At 42.2% G+C, this 19,467-nt stretch overlaps 2 protein-coding genes across 4 annotated transcripts in view; both read right to left on the minus strand.

Moving 5' to 3' along the window:
• mccc2 (methylcrotonyl-CoA carboxylase subunit 2) overlaps positions 1 to 6,856 on the minus strand; it is a 176,452-nt gene extending 169,596 nt beyond the window's left edge. Inside the window, exon 1 of the mRNA XM_073066056.1 lies at positions 6,646 to 6,856. Within this exon, the coding sequence (XP_072922157.1) occupies positions 6,646 to 6,780 (135 nt within the window). The 5' untranslated portion in view covers positions 6,781 to 6,856. The remainder of the gene's footprint in view (positions 1 to 6,645) is intronic.
• Positions 6,857 to 16,392: 9,536 nt separating this feature from the next.
• The window catches only part of LOC140738594 (uncharacterized), a 156,063-nt gene continuing 152,988 nt past the window's right edge, over positions 16,393 to 19,467 (minus strand). For 2 of the 3 annotated variants that reach the window (XM_073066125.1, XM_073066114.1), the window contains one exon: positions 16,393 to 18,800. In XM_073066125.1, the coding sequence (XP_072922226.1) occupies positions 18,645 to 18,800 (156 nt within the window). In that variant the 3' untranslated portion in view covers positions 16,393 to 18,644. The remainder of the gene's footprint in view (positions 18,801 to 19,467) is intronic. The other variant, XR_012101407.1, reaches the window with a different exon arrangement.

Genomic DNA, 19,467 nt, shown 5'->3' on the forward strand with positions numbered 1-19,467 from the left:
ATCAACCCACATCTGGACCTCCAACCCCTACCATCCATGTACCTAACCAAACTTCTCTTAAACGTTGAAATCGAGCTCACATGCATCACTCATTCCACACTCTCACCACCCTCTGATTGAAGAAGCTTTCCCTCATGTTCCCCTTAAATTTTTCACCTTTCACCTTTTACCTTTAACCCATGATCGCTAGTTATAGTCCCAATTAACCAGTGGAAAAAGCCTGCTTGCATTTGCCCTATCTATACCCCTCATAATTTTGCATACCTCCATCAAATCTCCTCTCAGTCTTCCACGTTCCAAGGAATGAAGCTATAACCTATTCAGTCTTTCAATATAACACAGGTCCTCTAGACCCGGCAACATCCTTGTAAATTTTCTCTGTTCTCTTTCAAACGTATTTACATCTTTTCTGTAGGACCGAAATTGCACACAGAATTTATTTCGGGTGTTAATAAATTTAGAAATTTATTTTTTGTAAATCCTTGTAAATTTTCTCCATACTCTTTCAGTCTTATTATACGTAGGTGAGCAGAACTGGACACAGTTCTCCAAATGTGGTCTCACTAACATCTTATACCGTTGATTGTTAAACAGCTTAGATTGATAGATAGACAGATATTTCAATGATGCCAAAGGAAATTACAGTGTCACAGTACCATTGCAAGTGCACAGATATACAAATATTAGAAGAGAAATCAAAATAAAAAATAAGTTACTTCAAACGGCCATCACTTTGGTGGCTATAGGTTGACTCATTATAGAGTCTAATGGCCAAAGGTATGAGTGACCTCATATAGTGCTCTTTGGAACAGCGCAGTTGTCTTAGTCTATTACTGAAAATGCTCCTCTGCTCAGCCAAGGTGGCATGCAGAAGGTGAGAAACATTGTCCAGAATTGCCAGGATTTTCCACAGGGTCCTTTGTTGTACCACAGCCTCTAGTGTACAGGTGTTCCCCCCTTTACAAAGGTAGAGTGTTCCTATGACACATTTCTTAAGCCAAAATGGCGTAAAGTGAAGAATTTTTATATGGGAAAAATTTTCATAAAAACGAAAATCCTCTTTGTAATGCGAAAACAGATTACTAATGTAGGTCTTTTGTAAAAGCGAAGAGGCGTAAAGCGGGGGACACCTGTATACAGTTTGACTCCTATAACAGAGCCCAGACTTCCTAATCAGTTTATTGAGCCTGTTGGCATCATCTGTGTTGATGCCATTGTGCCAGCACACCACTGCATAGGAGATTGTACTGGTGATAACAGACTGGTAGAACATGTGAAGGAGAGGCCTGCATACTCCAAAGGACCTCAGTCTCCTCAGGAAGTAGAGGCAACTCTGGCCCTCCTTGTATACAGCCACTGTGTTGGTTCTCCATTCAAATCTGTCATCTAGGTGCACACCCATAGAACATTACAGCACAGAAACAGGCCTTTTGGCCCTTGTTTGGCTGTGCCGAACCATTTTTCTGCCTAGTCCAACTGACCTGCACCTGGCCCATATCCCTCCATACCCCTCTCATCCATGTACCTGTCCAAGTTTTTCTTAAATGTTAAAAGTGAGCCCGCACTTGCAACTTCATCTGGCAGCTCATTCCACACTCCCACCACTCTCTGTGTGAAGAAGCCTCCCCTAATGTTCCCTTTAAACTTTTCCCCCTTCACCCTTAACCTATGTCCTCTGGTTTATTTCTCCCCTAGCCTCAGTGGAAAAAGTCTGCTTGCATTCACTCTATCTATACCCATCATAATTTTATTTACCTCTATCAAGTCTCCCCTCATTCTTCTACGCTCCAGGGAATAAAGTCCTAACCTATTCAACCTTTCTCAGTAACTCAGTTTCTCAAGTCCCGGCAACATCCTTGTAAACCTTCTCTGTACTCTTTCAATCTTATTAATATCCTTCCTGTAACTCGGTGACCAAAACTGCACACAATACTGCAAATTCGATCTCACCAATGCTTTATACAACCTCACCATAACATTCCAACTTTTAAACTCAAATACTTTGATTTATAAAGGCCAATGTACCAAAAGCTCTCTTTACTACCCTATCTACCTGTGACGCCACTTTTAGGGAATTTTGTATCTGTATTCCTAGATCCCTCTGTTCTACTGCACTCCTCAGTGTCCTACCATTTACCTTGTATGTTCTACCTTGGTTTTTCCTTCCAAAGTGCAATAACTCACACTTGTCTGTATTAAACTCCATCTGCCATTTTCAGTCCATTTTTCCAGCTGGTCCAGATCCCTCTGCAAGCTTTGAAAATCTTCCTTACTGTCCACTACATCTCCAATCTTTGTATCATCAGCAAATTTGCTGATCCTATTTACATTATCATCCAGATCATTGATATCGATGACAAATATCAATGGACCCAGCACTGATCCCTGTGGCACACCACTAGTCACAGGCCTCCACTCAGAGAAGCAATCCTCCACTACCAGTCTCTGACTTCTCCCATTGAGCCAATGTCTAATCCAATTTACTACCTCACCACGTATACCTAGCGACTGAATCTTCCTAACTAACCTCCCATGCAGGACCTTGTCAAAGGCCTTACTGAAGTCTATCTATGTAGACAACATCCGCTGACTTCACTTCATCCACTTCCCTTGTAACCTCCTCGAAAAACTATAATAGGTTTGTTAAACATGACCTACCACGCACAAAGCTGTATTGACTCTCCCTAATAAGTCCTTGTCTATCCAAATACTTGTAGATCCTATCTCTTAGTACTCCTTCCAATAATTTACCTACCACCAACGTCAAACTTACTGGCCTATAATTTCCCGGATTACTTTTAGAGCCTTTTTTAAACAACGGAACAACATGAGCTATCCTCCAATCCTCTGGCACCTCACCCGTAGATACCAACATTTTAAATATATCTGCCAGGGCCCTGCAATTTCAACGCTAGTCTCCTTCAAGGTCCGAGGGAATACCCTGTCAGGTCCTGGGGATTTATCTACTCTGATTTGCCTCAAGATAGCAAGCACCTCCTCCTCTTCAATCTCTATAGGTTCCATGACCTCACTACTTGTTTGCCTTATTTCCATTGACTCCATGCCAGTTTCCTTAGTAAATACAGATGCAAAAAACCCATTTAAGATCTCCCCCATTTCTTTTGGTTCCATACGTAGCCGACCACTCTGATCTTCAAGAGGACCAATTTTATCCCTTACTATCCTTTTGCTCTTAATATACCTGTAGAAGCTCTTTGGATTATCCTTCACCTTGACTGCCAAAGCTACCTCATGTCTTCTTTTAGCCCTCCTGATTTCTTTCTTAAGTATTTTTTTGCACTTTTTATACTCAAGTGCCTTTTTTGCTCCCTGTTTCCTATACATGTCATACATCTCTCTCTTCTTCTTTATCAGAGTTCCAATATCCCTCGAGAACCAAGGTTCCTTATCCTTATTCACTTTGCTTTTAATCCTGACAAGAACATACGAACTCTGCACTCTCAAAATTTCTCCTTTGAAGACCTCCCACTTACCAACGACATCCTTGCCAGAGAACAACCTGTCCCAACCCACGCATTTTAGATCCTTTCTCATTTCTTCAAATTTGGCTTTTTTCCAGTTTAGAACCTCAACCTGAGGACCAGATCTATCTTTATCCATGATCAAGTTAAAACTAATGGTGTTGTGATCACTGGAACCAAAGTGTTCCCCTACACACACTTTCGTCACCTGTCCTAACTCCTTTCCTAATAAGAGATCTAATATTGCATCCTCTCTCGTTGGTACCTCTATAAATAGATTTAGAAAACTTTCCTGGACACATTTTACAGACTCTAACCCATCTAGACCTTTAACAGTATGGGAATCCCAACCAATATGTGGAAAATTAAAATCCCCTACTATCACAACTTTATGTTTCCTGCAGTTGTCCGCTATCTCTCTGCAGATTTGCTCCTCCAATTCTCACTGACTATTGGGTGGTCTATAATACAACCCCACTAATATGGTCATACCTTTCCTGTTTCTCAGCTCCACCTATATGGCCTCGGTAGACAAGCCCTCTAATCTGTCCTGCCTGAGCACTGCTGTAACATTTTCCCTGACTAGCAATGCTACCCCCCACCCTTCTTCCCTCTGCCTCTATCACATCTGAAACATCGGAACCCTGGAACGTTAAGCTGCCAGTCCTGCCCCTCCTGTAGCCAAGTTTCACTAATGGCTACAATGTCATAACTCCACATGTCAATCCACGCCCTCAGCATGTCAGCCTTTCCCACAATACTCCTCGCATTGAAATAGACACACCTCAGAAGATTATTACCACCACACACAACCCTTCTATTTGTGACTTCGCATGAAACTTTAAAATAATTTATTTTCACCCCCGCTCCACTACCTACTCTGACACTCTGGTTTCCATCCCCCTGCAAATCTAGTTTAAACCCCCCCCCCCCCCAATAGCACTAACAAACCTCCCTGCAAAGATATTGGTCCCCCTGTGGTTCAGATGTAACCCGTCTCTCTTGTACAGGTCCCACCTGCCCCAGAAGAGGTCCCAATGATCCTGAAATCTGAAACCCTGTTCCCTATACCAGTTCCTCAGCCACATGTTCATCCTCCAGAGCATCCTACTCTTACCCTCACTGGCACATGGCACAAGTAGCATACCTGAGATTACCACCCTCGAGGTCCTGATTTTTAACGTCCTACCAAGCTCGCTATACTCATTCTTCAGGACCTCCTCAACTTTTCTTCCTACGTCATTGGTACTTGTAGGTCCTCACCATCAATAGTAACAGGGAGCAGAGCAGGCTTAGTTTTCCTAAAGTCCATCACCATCTCCCTTGTCTTAATGAAGTTGAGCTGCAGATCATTCAGCTTGCTCCACTGGATAAAGTCCTCCAACAGGGCCCTGTGTTCATCTTCCAGTACTCTCTTAATACATCCAACTGTTACTGAGCCATCAGAGAATTTCTGCAGATGACGTGACTCAGTGTTGTATCTAAAGTCTGAGGTATACAGGGTAAACAGGAAGGGAGCCAATACAAACAAGAGAAAATCTGCAGATGCTGGAAATCCAAGCAACACACATAATATGCTGGATAAACTCAGCAAGTCAGGCAGCATCTATGTTGAAGAGAACAGTCAATGTTTCAAACCAAGATCCTTCATGAGGACTGGGGAAAAAAAGATGAGGAGTCAGAGTAAGAAACTGGGGAAAGGGGAGGAAGACTCACAAAGTGACAAGTAAAACAGGGAAGGGGAGGGGAAAGAGCTAGAAGTTGATTGGTGAAAGGGATACAGGGTTGGACAAGGGGGAATCAAGAAGGAAAAGGGAGAGTGAGCCAATACAGTCCCCTGTGGGGCTGCAGTGCTGGTTATAACCTTGTCTGACACACAGCTCTGAAGCCACACATACTGTGCTCTACCAGTCAGATCGTCCACTACCCAAGATACAAATAAAGTGCCAACCTGTACTGAAAGGAGCTTTCTCCCAGCAATAAGGGCTATATGGTATTGTTGGCACTTGAAAAATCAAAAAACATGATCCTCACAGTGCTGTCCTGCTTATCCAAATGGGAGTAGGAGCTGTTCAGCAGGTAGGTGGTATCATTGTCAACTCCAAAGAACTCCTGATAGGCAAACTGCAAGGGATCGAGGGCTGATCTGACCAGGGGTCAGAGGTGAACCAGGACCAGCCTCTACATGATGTATGTGGTCACAGCCACTGGATGGTAGTCATTCAAGACTTTTGCTTGGACCTTCTTGGGTACTGGAACCACACATAATGTTTTCCTCACAGTTGAGATCCTTTCCAAGCCGAGACTCAGATTCAAGATGTGTTGAAGAACTCCATCCAGCTGCTCAGCACACTCCTTCAGGACCTTGAGGTTCACACCATCCAGTCCCCACGCTTTGCCATGTCTGAATTTCCCTAGCGCCCTTCTCACCTACTCAGTAGTAAAGATGAGTCCATGATGACTGGGGATTTGGTGGAAGGTGAGGTCTGGGGAAGGTTAAGATCAGGGTGATAGTAATTGGTAATGTGGAGGTGTGGATGGTAGGTGCAAGGAGGGGATGTTGACTGTGATAGTCTGTGTTGTTCATCCACACAATGAACTGGGGGGGGGGGAGAAGGAGGAGGGGACGTGTTGGTGCTGAGGGAGCATTGGGTACTTTGGCGCCTGGGCTGGCATGTTGAGGGTGGTGTGATCAGCCTATTCACAGCTACATTCTGGGTCTCTACAGCTTAGCTAATGTCCTTTCACATCTCCCGTGTGCTACTCTGCCCAAACTTTTCTCCACCTCTCTCCTGTATTCCTCTTATTAATATGCATCTATTCCACCTTGGCTCTATTCTTTCAATGCCTAAAAGGGAAAGTTTAATACTGAGTGAACACATATTGGATCAGTTACTCATCACATAAATCTCTTGATTATAAATCCTAATTAAAATAAAAATCAGGGCAGAGGCATAGTTTGTAAAAGATCCAATATCACATATTGCAATAACATTCAAGGTCGGGCGAACAGCCTGTTTCAGTAAAGCCTCGCTGTAGTAGAGATTCCAGGCTGTTTCACCCTGACCTCGGCAGCACCCGTCCGTTCCCTTTCCCGTCCCATCAGGCCCTGCATCGCACGGGGCTTGGATGCGGGTAAGTCCCGGGATCGGGTGCGGCCTACCTTGAAGAGAGCGGAACCGGCCTCAGCCTCGGTGCCCACTGTCACCGCCTTGTCGCCATGGTAACCGCGGAGCCCGTGCGCCCCCCAGGCCCTCGTTTTGCCCATCCAGGGCCACAGCCTGGCTACCCGCTGCATTCCGACCTGCTCCAACCTAGCCGCCGGCACTGCAAACAACGGAGTCCCTCCTCTGCTCCTCCTTCACTGGTGGATCCGGCGTAGGCCCGTCCCCTAAAGACAAGGCTCCCGCCCTGGTGCTGAGCAGATCCACTGCCCAGCGACAATGACACAAACTTCTTATGACCTTAATACCCTTCCCCTCACCATAACCAGGGATTCTCCTGTCTGGTGCCAAGCAAATCCCCTTTCCAACTAGGGTCACTCTTTCTCATGTCCTTTCTACCCCTCTCTGCAGGGACCCACCCATCCAGTGCTTTGCAGATCCCCTTCCCAAAGGGGCACACCAGCAACATCCCTAACTTCTTCACACCCCTCCCACCCACATTTCTCCCTCTCGAGCAGAGGTGTCGAACTCAATTGCACATGGGGCCAAAACTCAAAGCACACTTTAGGTCGCGGGCCGAACAGGATAAACATTTATTAAACACACTAAAACTAAACATTTTTGAACATAAATATGAATAAAAACAGACAGGAATATTATTCCAGAAAAAATAAACTAAAACTTTAAATAACTTAAATATTTTGCTCTCCATAAAAATATCTCCTGTCAGTATTATACAAGTTAGAAATATGAGCATGCTGCAAAAAAACCCTGAAAATATAAATAAAATTTGTGCTTTTCAGCAAAAGTTAAAACAACAACAAATCAAAACACTCAGTTTTCTTTGCTCTTATGCTGTTTTGTCAGAGCTGGATGCTTGGCATCTTTTCTTGGCAATAAGTTCGTTTAGGTTTGGTGGAAGGTTCTGTGTTGTGGAGATTCTCAGGATGGACTGCAGGTGTTCATCAGTGAGACGACTCCTGTGTGATGTTTTGTTAATCTTCATCACTGAGAAAAGCTTCTCACACAGATATGTGCTACCAAACATGCACAAGGTTCGAGCCGCATGTAGACGGAGCTGAGGCATTGCTTCAGGAATGGAGCGAATAAACTGTACGGGCCCTGCAGTGTCGTACTTTGCCTTTAGTGTCCCATTACACTGCAGCTTTGACTTCAGAATAGCGTTGTATACAGCAACAGACGCTTGACACAGGAATGTTCCCGGGTAGCCTATCGGCAGCTGTTGCGCTGCATTATGGGATCTGTAGTTTGCGTGTTATCAGCGCTTCATATCACTGGGCCATTAATAATTAAAATAATAGATCTATCTAAAATGATCTCGCGGGCCGGATATAATTGCACGCCGGGCCGGATATGGCCCGCGGGCCTTGTGTTTGACACCTATGCTCTAAAGGGATCCTCCCGTCTCGGTGCTGAATAAACTGCTGTGGAAGAGACGAGCAGTATGCCTGATGTTGTAGTCTGTGAAGGAAGAGAGAGGGTGCTCAAAATGCTGAAAAACCTAAAGGTACATAAGTCACCGGGACCAGAGGAACTGCACCCCAGGGTTCTGAAAGAGGTAGCATTAGAGATTGTGGTGGCATGAAAATGATCTTTCAAGAATCATTGGACTCTGGCATGTTGCCAGAGGACTGGAAAATTGCAAATGTTACTCCACTCTTTAAGAAAGCAGGAAGGCAGCAGAAAAGAAATTATAGACCAGTTAGCCTGGCCTCAGTGATGGGAAGATGTTAGAGTCAATTGTTAAGAATGAGGTGATGGAGTACTTGGTGACACAGGACAAGATAGTACAAAGTCAGCATGGTTTCCTTCATGGAAAATCCTGCCTGGCACAGCTGTTAGAATCCTTGAGAAGAATACAAGAAGAATAGATAAAGGTGATGCAGTAGATGTTGTGTAATTGGACTTTCAGAAGGCCTTTGACAAAGTACTACACATGAGGTTGCTTACCAAGTTAAGAGCCCATGATATCACAGGAAAGTTATTGGAAATGGTTAGAACATTGGCTGATTGGTAGGAGGCAGCAAGTGGGAATAAAGGGATCCTTTTCTGGTTGGCTACCAGTGACTACTGGTGTTCTGCAGGGGTTAGTGTTGGGGCCACTTCTATTTATGCTATATATATGATTTAGATGATGGAATAGATGGCTTTGTTGCCAAGTTTGCAGATGATATAAAGATTGGTGGAGGGGCAGGTAGTGTTGAGGAAATAGGTAGGATGCAGAAGGACTCAGAATGGGCAAGAAATTGGCAAATGAAATACAATGTTGGAATATGCACAGTCATGCACTTTGGTAGTAGAAATAAATGTGTGGACTACTTTCTAAACAGGGAGAAAATACAGGAAACTGAGATGCAGAGGGACTTGGGAGACCTTGTGCAGAATACCCTGAAGGTTAACTTGCAGGTCGAGTCAGTGGTGAGGAAGGCAAATGCCATGTTAGTATTTATTTCAAGAGGTCTAGAGTACAAGAGCAAGGATGTGATGCTGAGGCTTTATAAGGCACTTACCTTTAGTATTGTGAACAGTTTTGGGCCTTTCATCCAAGTGGTTTTATAAGAGGAAATAGTGATGAGCAATAAATAGTCCCCATATTTCAAAGAATGTATTATTACATATTTTTATAAGCTAAATGGATTAAAGAATCATGGATGTCTTTTTAGAGAAGAAAGAAATGCAGTGGAATTCAATACATACTGGTGGGATGTCCTCAACCATACAGGAAATACAGAACAAAACAGCAATGGATATTACTACAGTATCCTGCCACTGTGAAGTTGATAAGCTTTAAATATTAAACATTAATTAAAACATTTAAATATTAAACATTAAAATAATGCTAATGACAAAACTAAGAAGGTAACTTGAAATCAATGAAGTACACTGATGAAATTTCTTATAGCTTATTATTGACTACAGGAAACTTCTATGAGCCAGCCCTCACCAGGGGATCAGAGGTGGAGAGAGTCAGCAACTTTAAATTCCTCAGTGTTATCATTTCAGAGAATCTGTCCTGGGCCCCGAGTAACATTACGATGAAAGCCAATCAGCATCTCTACTTTCTTAGAAGTTTGCAAAGATTCAGCATAATCACAGCAAGAGGCGGAGAGGGAAGAGGTAAAAGAAGCTCAAAGAGAAGCTAATAAAAAACACAAAATGCTGGCAGAACTCAGCAGGCCAGACAGCATCTATGGGAGGAGGTAATAACGATGTTTCGGGTCGAAACCCTTCATCAGGAGGGTTGAAGGGTTTCGGCTTGGAGAGAAGCTGTTTTTTTTTAACTGATCGGGGCAAAGAGGATAGACTGCACAGGCACGTGACGTAGCGCGCCAGAGGTTTAAAAAGAAAGACCACCATATACAGCAGCCATTGTCGGAGTGGACTGAGGCAGAGTGGGACAGCTTTGGCTCAATCAGGCTTTGGCGAGAACAGGCAGAGCCGAGGTTTGAACGGAGCACGACTGCGCAAGCACGTGAAAGTCAGCCTCTGTGATCAGTGGGGGAACTTAAAGAGCGAGCAGAGGCTGAGTACAAGCTTCACTCCAGGTGAGGTAAGGCCGGGTAAGCTCCTTAAACTAATCTAATTAGCTTAGGAGTAGGTAATGGAGGCAGCAGTTAGGGCAGTTGAGTGCTCCGTTTGCAGTATGTGGGAAGTCAGGGCGAGCACTGTTGTCCCTGATGACCACAACTGCAAAAGGTGCATCCAGCTGCAGCTCCTGACAAACCGTGTTACGGAACTGGAGCTGGAGCTGGATGAACTTCGGATCATTCGAGAGGCAGAGCCAAAATAGACAGGAGTTTCAGGGAGATAGTCAGCCCTAGGAGTCAGGAGACGGGTAGTTGGGTGACTGTCAGGGGAATAGACAGTAAGAGCAGAGCATCCCTGTGGCCATTCCCATCAACAGTAAGTATACTGTTTTGGATACTGTTGGTGGGGACGACCTACCAGGAACAAATTGCAGTGGTTGTGTCTCTGGCACCAAGACTGGACCCTCAGCTCAGAAGGGAAGGAGGGAAAAGAGGAGAGCAGTAGTGATAGGGGATTCGATAGTTAGGGGGACAGATAGGAGGTTCTGTGGAAGAGATCGAGAATCCCGGATGGTCTGTTGCCTCCCTGGTGCCAGGGTCCGCAATATCTCGGATCGAGTCCTCAGTATTCTCAAGAGGGAGGGTGAGCAGCCGGATGTCATAGTCCATGTAGGAACCAATGACGTGGGTAGGAAGAGTGAGGAGGTCCTGAAAGGTGAGCTTAGGGAGCTAGGTGCCAAGTTAAAGGACAGGACCTCCAGGATAGCAATCTCAGGATTGCTTCCAGTGCCACGTGCAGGTGGGTTTAGAAATAGTAAGATAGTGCAGATCAACACGTGGCTGAAGACATGGTGCAGGAAGGAGGGCTTCAGATTTATAGATAATTGGGCAGTTTTCCAAGGAACGTGGGACCTGTTCCGGCAGGACGGTTTACATTTGAACTGGAGGGGGACAAGTATTCTTGCAGGTAGGTTTGCTAGAGAGGCTCCAGCGGATTTAAACTAGATATGAGGTGGGAGGGGAACCAGAGTATAGGAACAGATGAATGGGAGAAGGAAGAAAAAGAAGACAGTAAAGTTATTTGTACTGTTAGAGATAAACAGAGAGGAAGAGGTGGAGAATTTCTTAAATGCATTTATTTTAATGCTAGGAGCATTGTAAGAAAGGTGGATGAGCTTAGAGCATAGATTGATACCTGGAAATATGATGTTGTAGCTATTAGTGAAACATGGTTGCAGGAGGGATGTGATTGGCAACTAAATATTCCTGGATTTCAGTGCTTCAGGTGTGATAGAATCGGAGGGACAAGAGAGGGAGGTGGTGCATTGCTTGTCATAGAAAATATTACAGCGGTGCTCTGGCAGGATAGATTAGAGGGCTCATCTAGGGGGGCTATTTGGGTGGAATTGAGGAATGGGAAAGGTATAGTAATGCTTATCGGGGTTTATTATAGACCACCTAATGGTGAGTGAGAATTGGAGGAGGAAATTTGCAAGGAGATAGCAGATATTTGTAGTAAGCACAGGGTTGTGATTGTGGGTGATTTTAATTTTCCACACATAGACTGGGAAGCCCATACTGTAAAATGGATGGATGGTTTGGAGTTTGTAAAATGTGTGCAGGATAGGTTTTTGCAGCAATACATAGAGGAACCAACGAGAGAAGGGGCAGTGTTGGATCTCCTGTTAGGGAATGAGATACGTCAGGTGAAAGAGGTATGTGTTGGGGAGCACTTCGGTTCCAGTGATCACAATGCCATTAGTTTCAATATAATTATGGAGAAGGATAGGACTGGACCCAGGGTTGAGATTCTTGATTGGAGAAAGACTAACTTTAAGGAGATGCGAAAGGATTTAGAAGGAGTGGATTGAGACAATTTGTTTTATGGGAAGGATGTAATAGAGAAATGGAGGTCATTTAAAGGAGAAATTTTGAGTGTACAGAATCTTTATGTTCCTGTTAGGTTGAAAGGAAAGGTTAAAAGTTTGAGAGAACCGTGGTTTTCAAGAGATATTGGAAACTTGGTTTGGAAAAAGAGAGAGAGCTACAGTAAATATAGGCAGCTTGGAGTAAATAAGATGCTCGAGGAATATAAAGTATGTAAGAATAATCTTAGGAAAGAAATTAGAAAAGCTAAAAGATATGAGGTTGCTTTGGCAAGTAAGGTGAAAGTAAATCCAAAGGATTTCTACAGCTATATTAATAGAAACATAGAAAATAGGTGCAGGAGTAGGCCATTCGGCCCTTCGAGCCTGCACTGCCATTCAGTATGATCATGGCTGATCATCCAGCTCAGAACCCTGTACCTGCTTTCTCTCCATACCCCCAGATCCCTTTAGCCACAAGGACCATATCTAACTTCCTCTTAAATATAGCCAATGAACCGGCCTCAACTGTTTCCTGTGGCAGAGAATTCCACAGATTCACCACTCTCTGTGTGAAGAAGTTTTTCCTCATCTCGGTCCTAAAGGGCTTCCCCTTTATCCTTAAACTGTGACCCCTCGTTCTGGACTTCCCCAACATCGGAAACAATCTTCCTGCATCTAGCCTGTTCAATCCCTTCAGAATTTTATACGTTTCAATAAGATCCCCCCCTCAATCATCTAAATTCCAGTGAGTATAAGCCTAGTTGATCCAGTCTTTCTTCATATGAAAGTCCTGCCATCCCAGGAATCAATCTGGTGAACCTTCTCTGTACTCCCTCTATGGCAAGAATGTCTTTCCTCAGATTAGGGGACCAAAACTGCACACAATATTCTAGGTACGGTCTCACCAAGGCCTTGTACAACTGCAGTAGAATCTCCTTGCTCCTGTACTCAGATCCTTTTGCTATGAATGCCAACATACCATTTGCCTTTTTCACTGCCTGCTGTACCTGCATGCCCAACTTCAAAGACTGGTGTACAATGACACCCAGGTCTCGTTGCATCTCCCATTTTCCTAATCGGCCACCGTTCAGGTAATAATCTGTTTTCCTGTTCTTGCAACCAAAGTGGATAACCTCACATTTATCCACATTAAATTGCATCTGCCATGAATTTGCCCACTCACCTAACCTATCCAAGTCACCCTGCATCCTCTTAGCATCCTCCTCACAGCTAACACCACCGCCCAGCTTCGTGTCATCCGCAAACTTGGAGATGCTGCATTTAATTCCCTCGTCTAAATTATTAATATATATTGTAAACAACTGGGGTCCCAGCACTGAGCCTTGCAGTACCCCACTAGTCACTGCCTGCCATTCTGAAAAGGTCCCGTTTACTTCCACTCTTTGCTTCCTGTCTGCCAACCAATTCTCTATCCACATCAATACCATACCCCCAATACCTTGTGCTTTAAATTTGCACGCTAATCTCCTGTGTGGGACCTTGTCAAAAGCCTTTTGAGAATCTAAATATACCACATCCACTGGCTCTCCCCTATCCACTCTACTAGTTACATCTTCAAAAAATTCTATAAGATTCGTCAGACATGATTTTCCTTCCACAAATCCATGCTGACTTTGTCCGATGATTTCACCTCTTTCCAAATGTGCTGTTATCACATCTTTGATAACCAACTCTAGCATTTTCCCCACCACCAATGTCAGGCTAACCGGTCTATAATTCCCCGGTTTCTCTCTCCCTCCTTTTTTAAAAAGTGGGGTTTCATTAGCCACCCTCCAATCCTCAGGAACTAGTAAATAATAGCAAAAGGATAGTGATGGATAAAATTGGTCCCTTAGAGAATCAGAGTGGACAGCTACGTGTGGAGCCAAAAGAGATGGGGGAGATTTTGAACAATTTATTTTCTTTGGTATTCACTAAGGAGAAGGATATTGAGTTGTCTAAGGTAAGGGAAACAAGTAGGGAAGTTATGGAAACTACGGGGATTAAAGAGGAGGAAGTACTGGTGCTTTTAAGGAATATAAAAGTGGATAAATCTCCGGGTCCTGACAGGATATTCCCTAGGACCTTGAGAGAGGTTAGTGTAGAAATAGCAGCGGCTCTAACAGAAATATTTCAAATGTCATTCGAAACGGGAATGGTGCCAGAGGCTTGGTGTATTGCTCATGTGGTTCCATTGTTTAAAATGGGTTCTAAGAGTAAACCTAGCAATTATAGGCCTGTCAGTTTGACATCAGTGGTGGGTAAATTAATGGAAAGTATTCTTAGAGATGATATATATAATTATCTGGATAGACAGGATCTGATTAGGAACAGTCAACATGGATTTGTCCGTGGAAGGTCATGTTTGACAAATCTTATTGAATTTTTTGAAGAGGTTACGAGGAAAGTTGATGAGGGTAAAGTAGTGGATGTTGTCTACATGGACTTCAGTAAGGCCTTTGACAAGGTTCCGCATGGAAGGTTCTATCGTTAAGATATTAATATTGAAGTAGTAAAATGGATTCAACAGTGACTGGATGGGAGATGCCAGAGATTAGTGGTGGATAACTGTCAGGTTGGAGGCCAGTGACTAGTGGTGTACCTCAGGGATGTGTACTGGGTCCAGTGTTGTTTGTCATATACATTAATGATCAGGATGATGGGGTGGTAAATTGGATTAGTAAGTATGCAGATGAAACTAAGGTAGGTGGTGTTATGGATAATGAAGTAGGTTTTCAAAGCTTGCAGAGAGATTTAGGCCAGTTAGAAGAGTGGGCTGAAAGATGGCAGATGGTGTTTAATGCTGCTAAGTGGGAGGTGCTACATTTTGGTAGGAATAATCCAAATAGGTCATACATGGTAAATGGTAGGGCATTGAAGAATGCAGAGGAACAGAGTGATCTAGGAATAATGGTGCATAGTTCCCTGAAGGTGGGATCTCATGTGGATAGGGTGGTGAAGAAAGCTTTTGGTATGCTGGCCTTTATAAATCAGAGCATTGAGTATAGGAGTTGGGATGTAATGTTAAAATTGTACAAGGCATTGTTGAGGCCGAATTTGGAGTATTGTGTACAGTTCTGGTCACCAAATTATAGGAAAGATGTCAATAAAATAGAGAGAGTACAGAGAAGATTTACTAGAATGTTACCTGGGTTTCAGCACCTAAATTACAGGGAACGGTTGAACAAGTTAGGTCTTTATTCTTTGGAGCGTAGAAGGTTGGGGGGGGGCTTGATAGAGGTATTTAAAATTATGAGGGGGTTAGATAGAGTTGACGTGGATAGGCTTTTTCCATTGAGAGTAGGGGAGATTCAAACAAGAGGACATGAGTTGAGATTTAGGGGGCAAAATTTTAAGGGTAACACGAGGGGAAATTTCTTTACTCAGAGTGGTAGCTGTGTGGAACGGGCTTCCAGTAGAAGTGGTAGAGGCATGTTCGGTATTGTCATTTAAAGTAAAATTGGATAGGTATATGGACAGGAAAGGAATGGAGGGTTATGGGCTGAGTGCATGTCAGTGGGACTAGGTGAGAGTAAGTGTTCGGCACGGACTAGAAGGGCTGAAATGATCTGTTTCTGTGCTGTAATTGTTATATGGTTATATGTAAAAGTCTGATAAACTTCTATAGATGTGCTGTAGAGTTCATTGACTGGTTGCACCATAGCCTAGTATGAAAACACTATGGAAAAGCATACAAAAAATCAATCACAGGTATAGCTCTCCCCACCATTGAGCACATCCACATGGTGTGCTTTCACAGGAGAGCAGCATCCATCAAGGATCCCCACCACGAAGCCATGCTCTATTCTCACTGCTGCCATAAGGAAGGAGGTACAGGAGCCTTAAGTCCCACACTATCTTTGTGTGCAGATTTTCATTTATTCTATTGTGTTTCTGTGTATTTACTACAAATGACTGTAAGAAAATTAATCTCAGGGTTGTATACATATATGTACTTGGATACTAAATTTACTTTGTATTTTGTAGCAGGGCTCAATTCCTGCTGCTGTGTGTAAGGAGTTTGTATGTTCTCCTTGTGACTATGTAGGTTTCCCTGGCTACACCAGTTTCCTCCCACATTCGAAAGAGGTACGGGCTATTGTGGGCATGCTGTGTTGGCAAAGGAAGCATGGGATACTTGCAAGCTGCCCCCAGCACATCCTTGGACTGTGTTAATCATTGGTGCAAAACAATGCATTTCACTGAATGTTTCACTGCACATGAATAAAATGCTAATCTGTATCTTATATTCACGGTCTTCAACAGTTTGGAACACAAAATAGCCGATGTTGGAATGATTAAAAGTCTCAATAATATTACACTATTGTAAACAGAAATTATAGATGATTTTTATTTACAGAATTTACAAGATGGATTTGTCTGTACAGTAGCACTGTAATAACACTCCTTCCAAACAAAGAAGATGCTGAAATGACATGAGCTAGTGATTCACTAAGTGATCACATACCTATTTGCAACCCAGTGAAGAGCAAGCAGAGCAGTAAATTACAGATGTGGATCATTAGGTTGTGTCACTGACCCAACTGTATAACCAAGGGCAAGGTAAATGTAAAAGTCCAGTTCCGCATAAGAGCATAACAATAGGATTTGCATAATTCTGTTCATTTTCTGCTTTTGAAGTTACAACCTGGTGCTATTCAAAACAGTGCCCAATTAACAATCTTCATTCACCAGATTTCCTGTGGTCCAGAAACTCACTTTGTCCAGAGACTACTGTCAGAAGTTCAAGACAAAGTGGTCAAGGTTCAGGAATCATTTGTCTCACTGTAATAGGATGAAATCCACAAGTTACTATCTCTCAATGTACTTTACTTATAACCGTAACTGGAGATTGAACTATGGCACAAATTGTTGGATAATATGTTTCTTCCTAACCTCTGAACTTTTGATAGTCTCTTTCAGATGTTTACACATTGCAACCTGGAGCACAGCTGGGTCAGCTAACAAGTTCACCTTTTCATTCATTCTAAAGACCTTTTTATCTGATTTTCTCCAATATTTAAGTAATCGAAAATATCAAAGCCACCTGAGCATAATATTAAATAATAATTCAAATAGAAAAAAAGTAAATTATCTCTAAGTGTGATTATGTCCCATATTAAAAGATGATATAATAGCACAGTTTTATGATGGTACTTAAAAGAGCATATTTAATACAATTTTATAGAAATGCATCTCAGGAAGGAATTTTAAAAAAAAGTCAATCAACCAAAAGTAAAAATCTAGACTAAATGTGCAAATTCTTTCAAATGACGAAAACACTATGCAGGTAATTTCACAAAAAGAAACCTTGTCTCTCATTATTGACATGTATGACATGCAAATAAATCTGTCCACCGCAACTTGAAACTTCACTCAATCACAGTAACTCTTCAAATTAACCTGACAATGAAGATGTTCATTCATATTTGCACTTGCAATTGTTCATTTTGATAAGTTGTTTCAAAGGTGTGTCATCAGATAGCATCAATGTGGGAGCTGGACAAGGCACATTCTTCAAAGGACAAAAGGGGTGTTGAAAACATTCCTATATCATCAGATATTCATAAAATTTGTACAATCCTCATTATTACAACAATGTTGGAAATGAGGAAAGACTCTTCAAAGTTATCATAGGGCAATTTTCTGACTTGCGTCCCAAATTGTTTAACAAACCTTTAGAATGAGACGTAATAATCAGGTACATTTGTAATTATTTTTTTTTTTACACAAATGTACACAAAAGTTTCTTTTTACACAAAAGAATCTGAAAATTCATTATACACTTTTATCTTACAGCCTAGATGTAAATGAATTAATTCAGTAATACAATTTTTCCTTTTGAATTACATTATCTAGTCATTGCTTTTCTTCGTATCTACATTTTTGGTTTGGCTTCCACTATTTATGCTCCAATATGATCACATTCAACTCATCAAAATCTACAAAATATTCCATTCAATCCACTCTTATTCAGGGAGTAAATACATTTGCAAAATATATGAGAAGCTGAATGACTGGATTCTGGTTCCCGTGTTTAAAAGTGATAATTTGATGCCATACATCTTCCACTGATTGGAAGTTCATACAATACACAGAAATGAGTAAGCACACATCTTGTATGCCCTTTCTCTAATAGAATTTACATTAATGTAAACGTAAATCAAGTTGCCAATGTTCAGTGTACATTATCTATTACAACAAAAGAGTTCATTACATTCAGTGAATGAAAGGTTCTTCAGTATTGTACACAATTGCTTAGCTGCAGAATGAATTTACAATATATTTAAAGAATATTTCTTTATTTCAAGAACACTTCTATGAATAAAAACATTGTTACAATAAATTACCATGTAAAACCTTGATATATCTTTTCAAGAAAGGCTAATTTTCTGAGTTTTGTACAGTGGTTACCCAACAGTTTGTATCTACATTGGCAGCAGTATGGAAGTTCTGCAACCAGGCCTGTGCAGGCTCGTACATTGCATTACACCAATGTTGTGATTAAGACAAGAACATAATCACATTATTTTGTGATGTACCCGTACCAAATAACTCAGCAGCTTTACATACACCCTGCATTCAATCCTGTTCATCCACTTCTGTGAAGATGTCACTGAAGAAATATTCTGCCACACTTGTTGGCAGCACCCGCTCTGTGTCCTGTTCCACGGCACAGCAGGCCTCCTCTGCATACGATTCTGACTGCCAACTCTGTAGTGAGGAGTTACACATCACCTGTAAAGACGTGGACACAAGTAAGAGTGTATGACACTTGAAAACCTGTTTTGTGGCAGCAGTACAATGCAAAGTCTTAAAAAATATAAATTACTAAATTAAATAAAAAGCCCCTCCCATCGGACAGAAGATACAAAAGCTGAAAGCAAATACCACCAGGCTCAAGGGCACTTGAGCTTCTATCCTACTGTTATCAGATTCATGAATGGACCTCTTGTATGATAGGATTGACTCGACCTCACAGTCGATTTCATTATGATCTTGCATACTACTTATTGTCTGCCTGCACTTTCTCTATAGCTGTTACACTTTAATCTACATTTTATTATTTTATCTTAATGCACTGTGTAATGATCTGATCTGTATGAACAGTAAGCAATGACAACTTCTTGACTGTACACGTGACAATAATAAACCTGCACTGACTGTGGTATCCAAATAAAGAAATGAAGGATCCAGCTGCAAAGGTCAGGAGTATTCAAGCTTTGTTATCAATATTGAGGGAATGATGGTGTTGAACAGCGAGCTGTAATCAATAAACAGCAGCCTGACATGTCCTGTGGTTGTCTCGATGCTCTAAAGCATACAGTGGAGAGCCAGTGAGATTGTCCACTGTGAATCTGTTGCAGACATTACTATAAGCAGAATACAATAAACAATCCCCACT

Source organism: Hemitrygon akajei, chromosome 2 (genome assembly GCF_048418815.1).
Source record: "Hemitrygon akajei chromosome 2, sHemAka1.3, whole genome shotgun sequence".
In the NCBI taxonomy this organism is placed as follows: Eukaryota; Metazoa; Chordata; class Chondrichthyes; order Myliobatiformes; family Dasyatidae; genus Hemitrygon; species Hemitrygon akajei.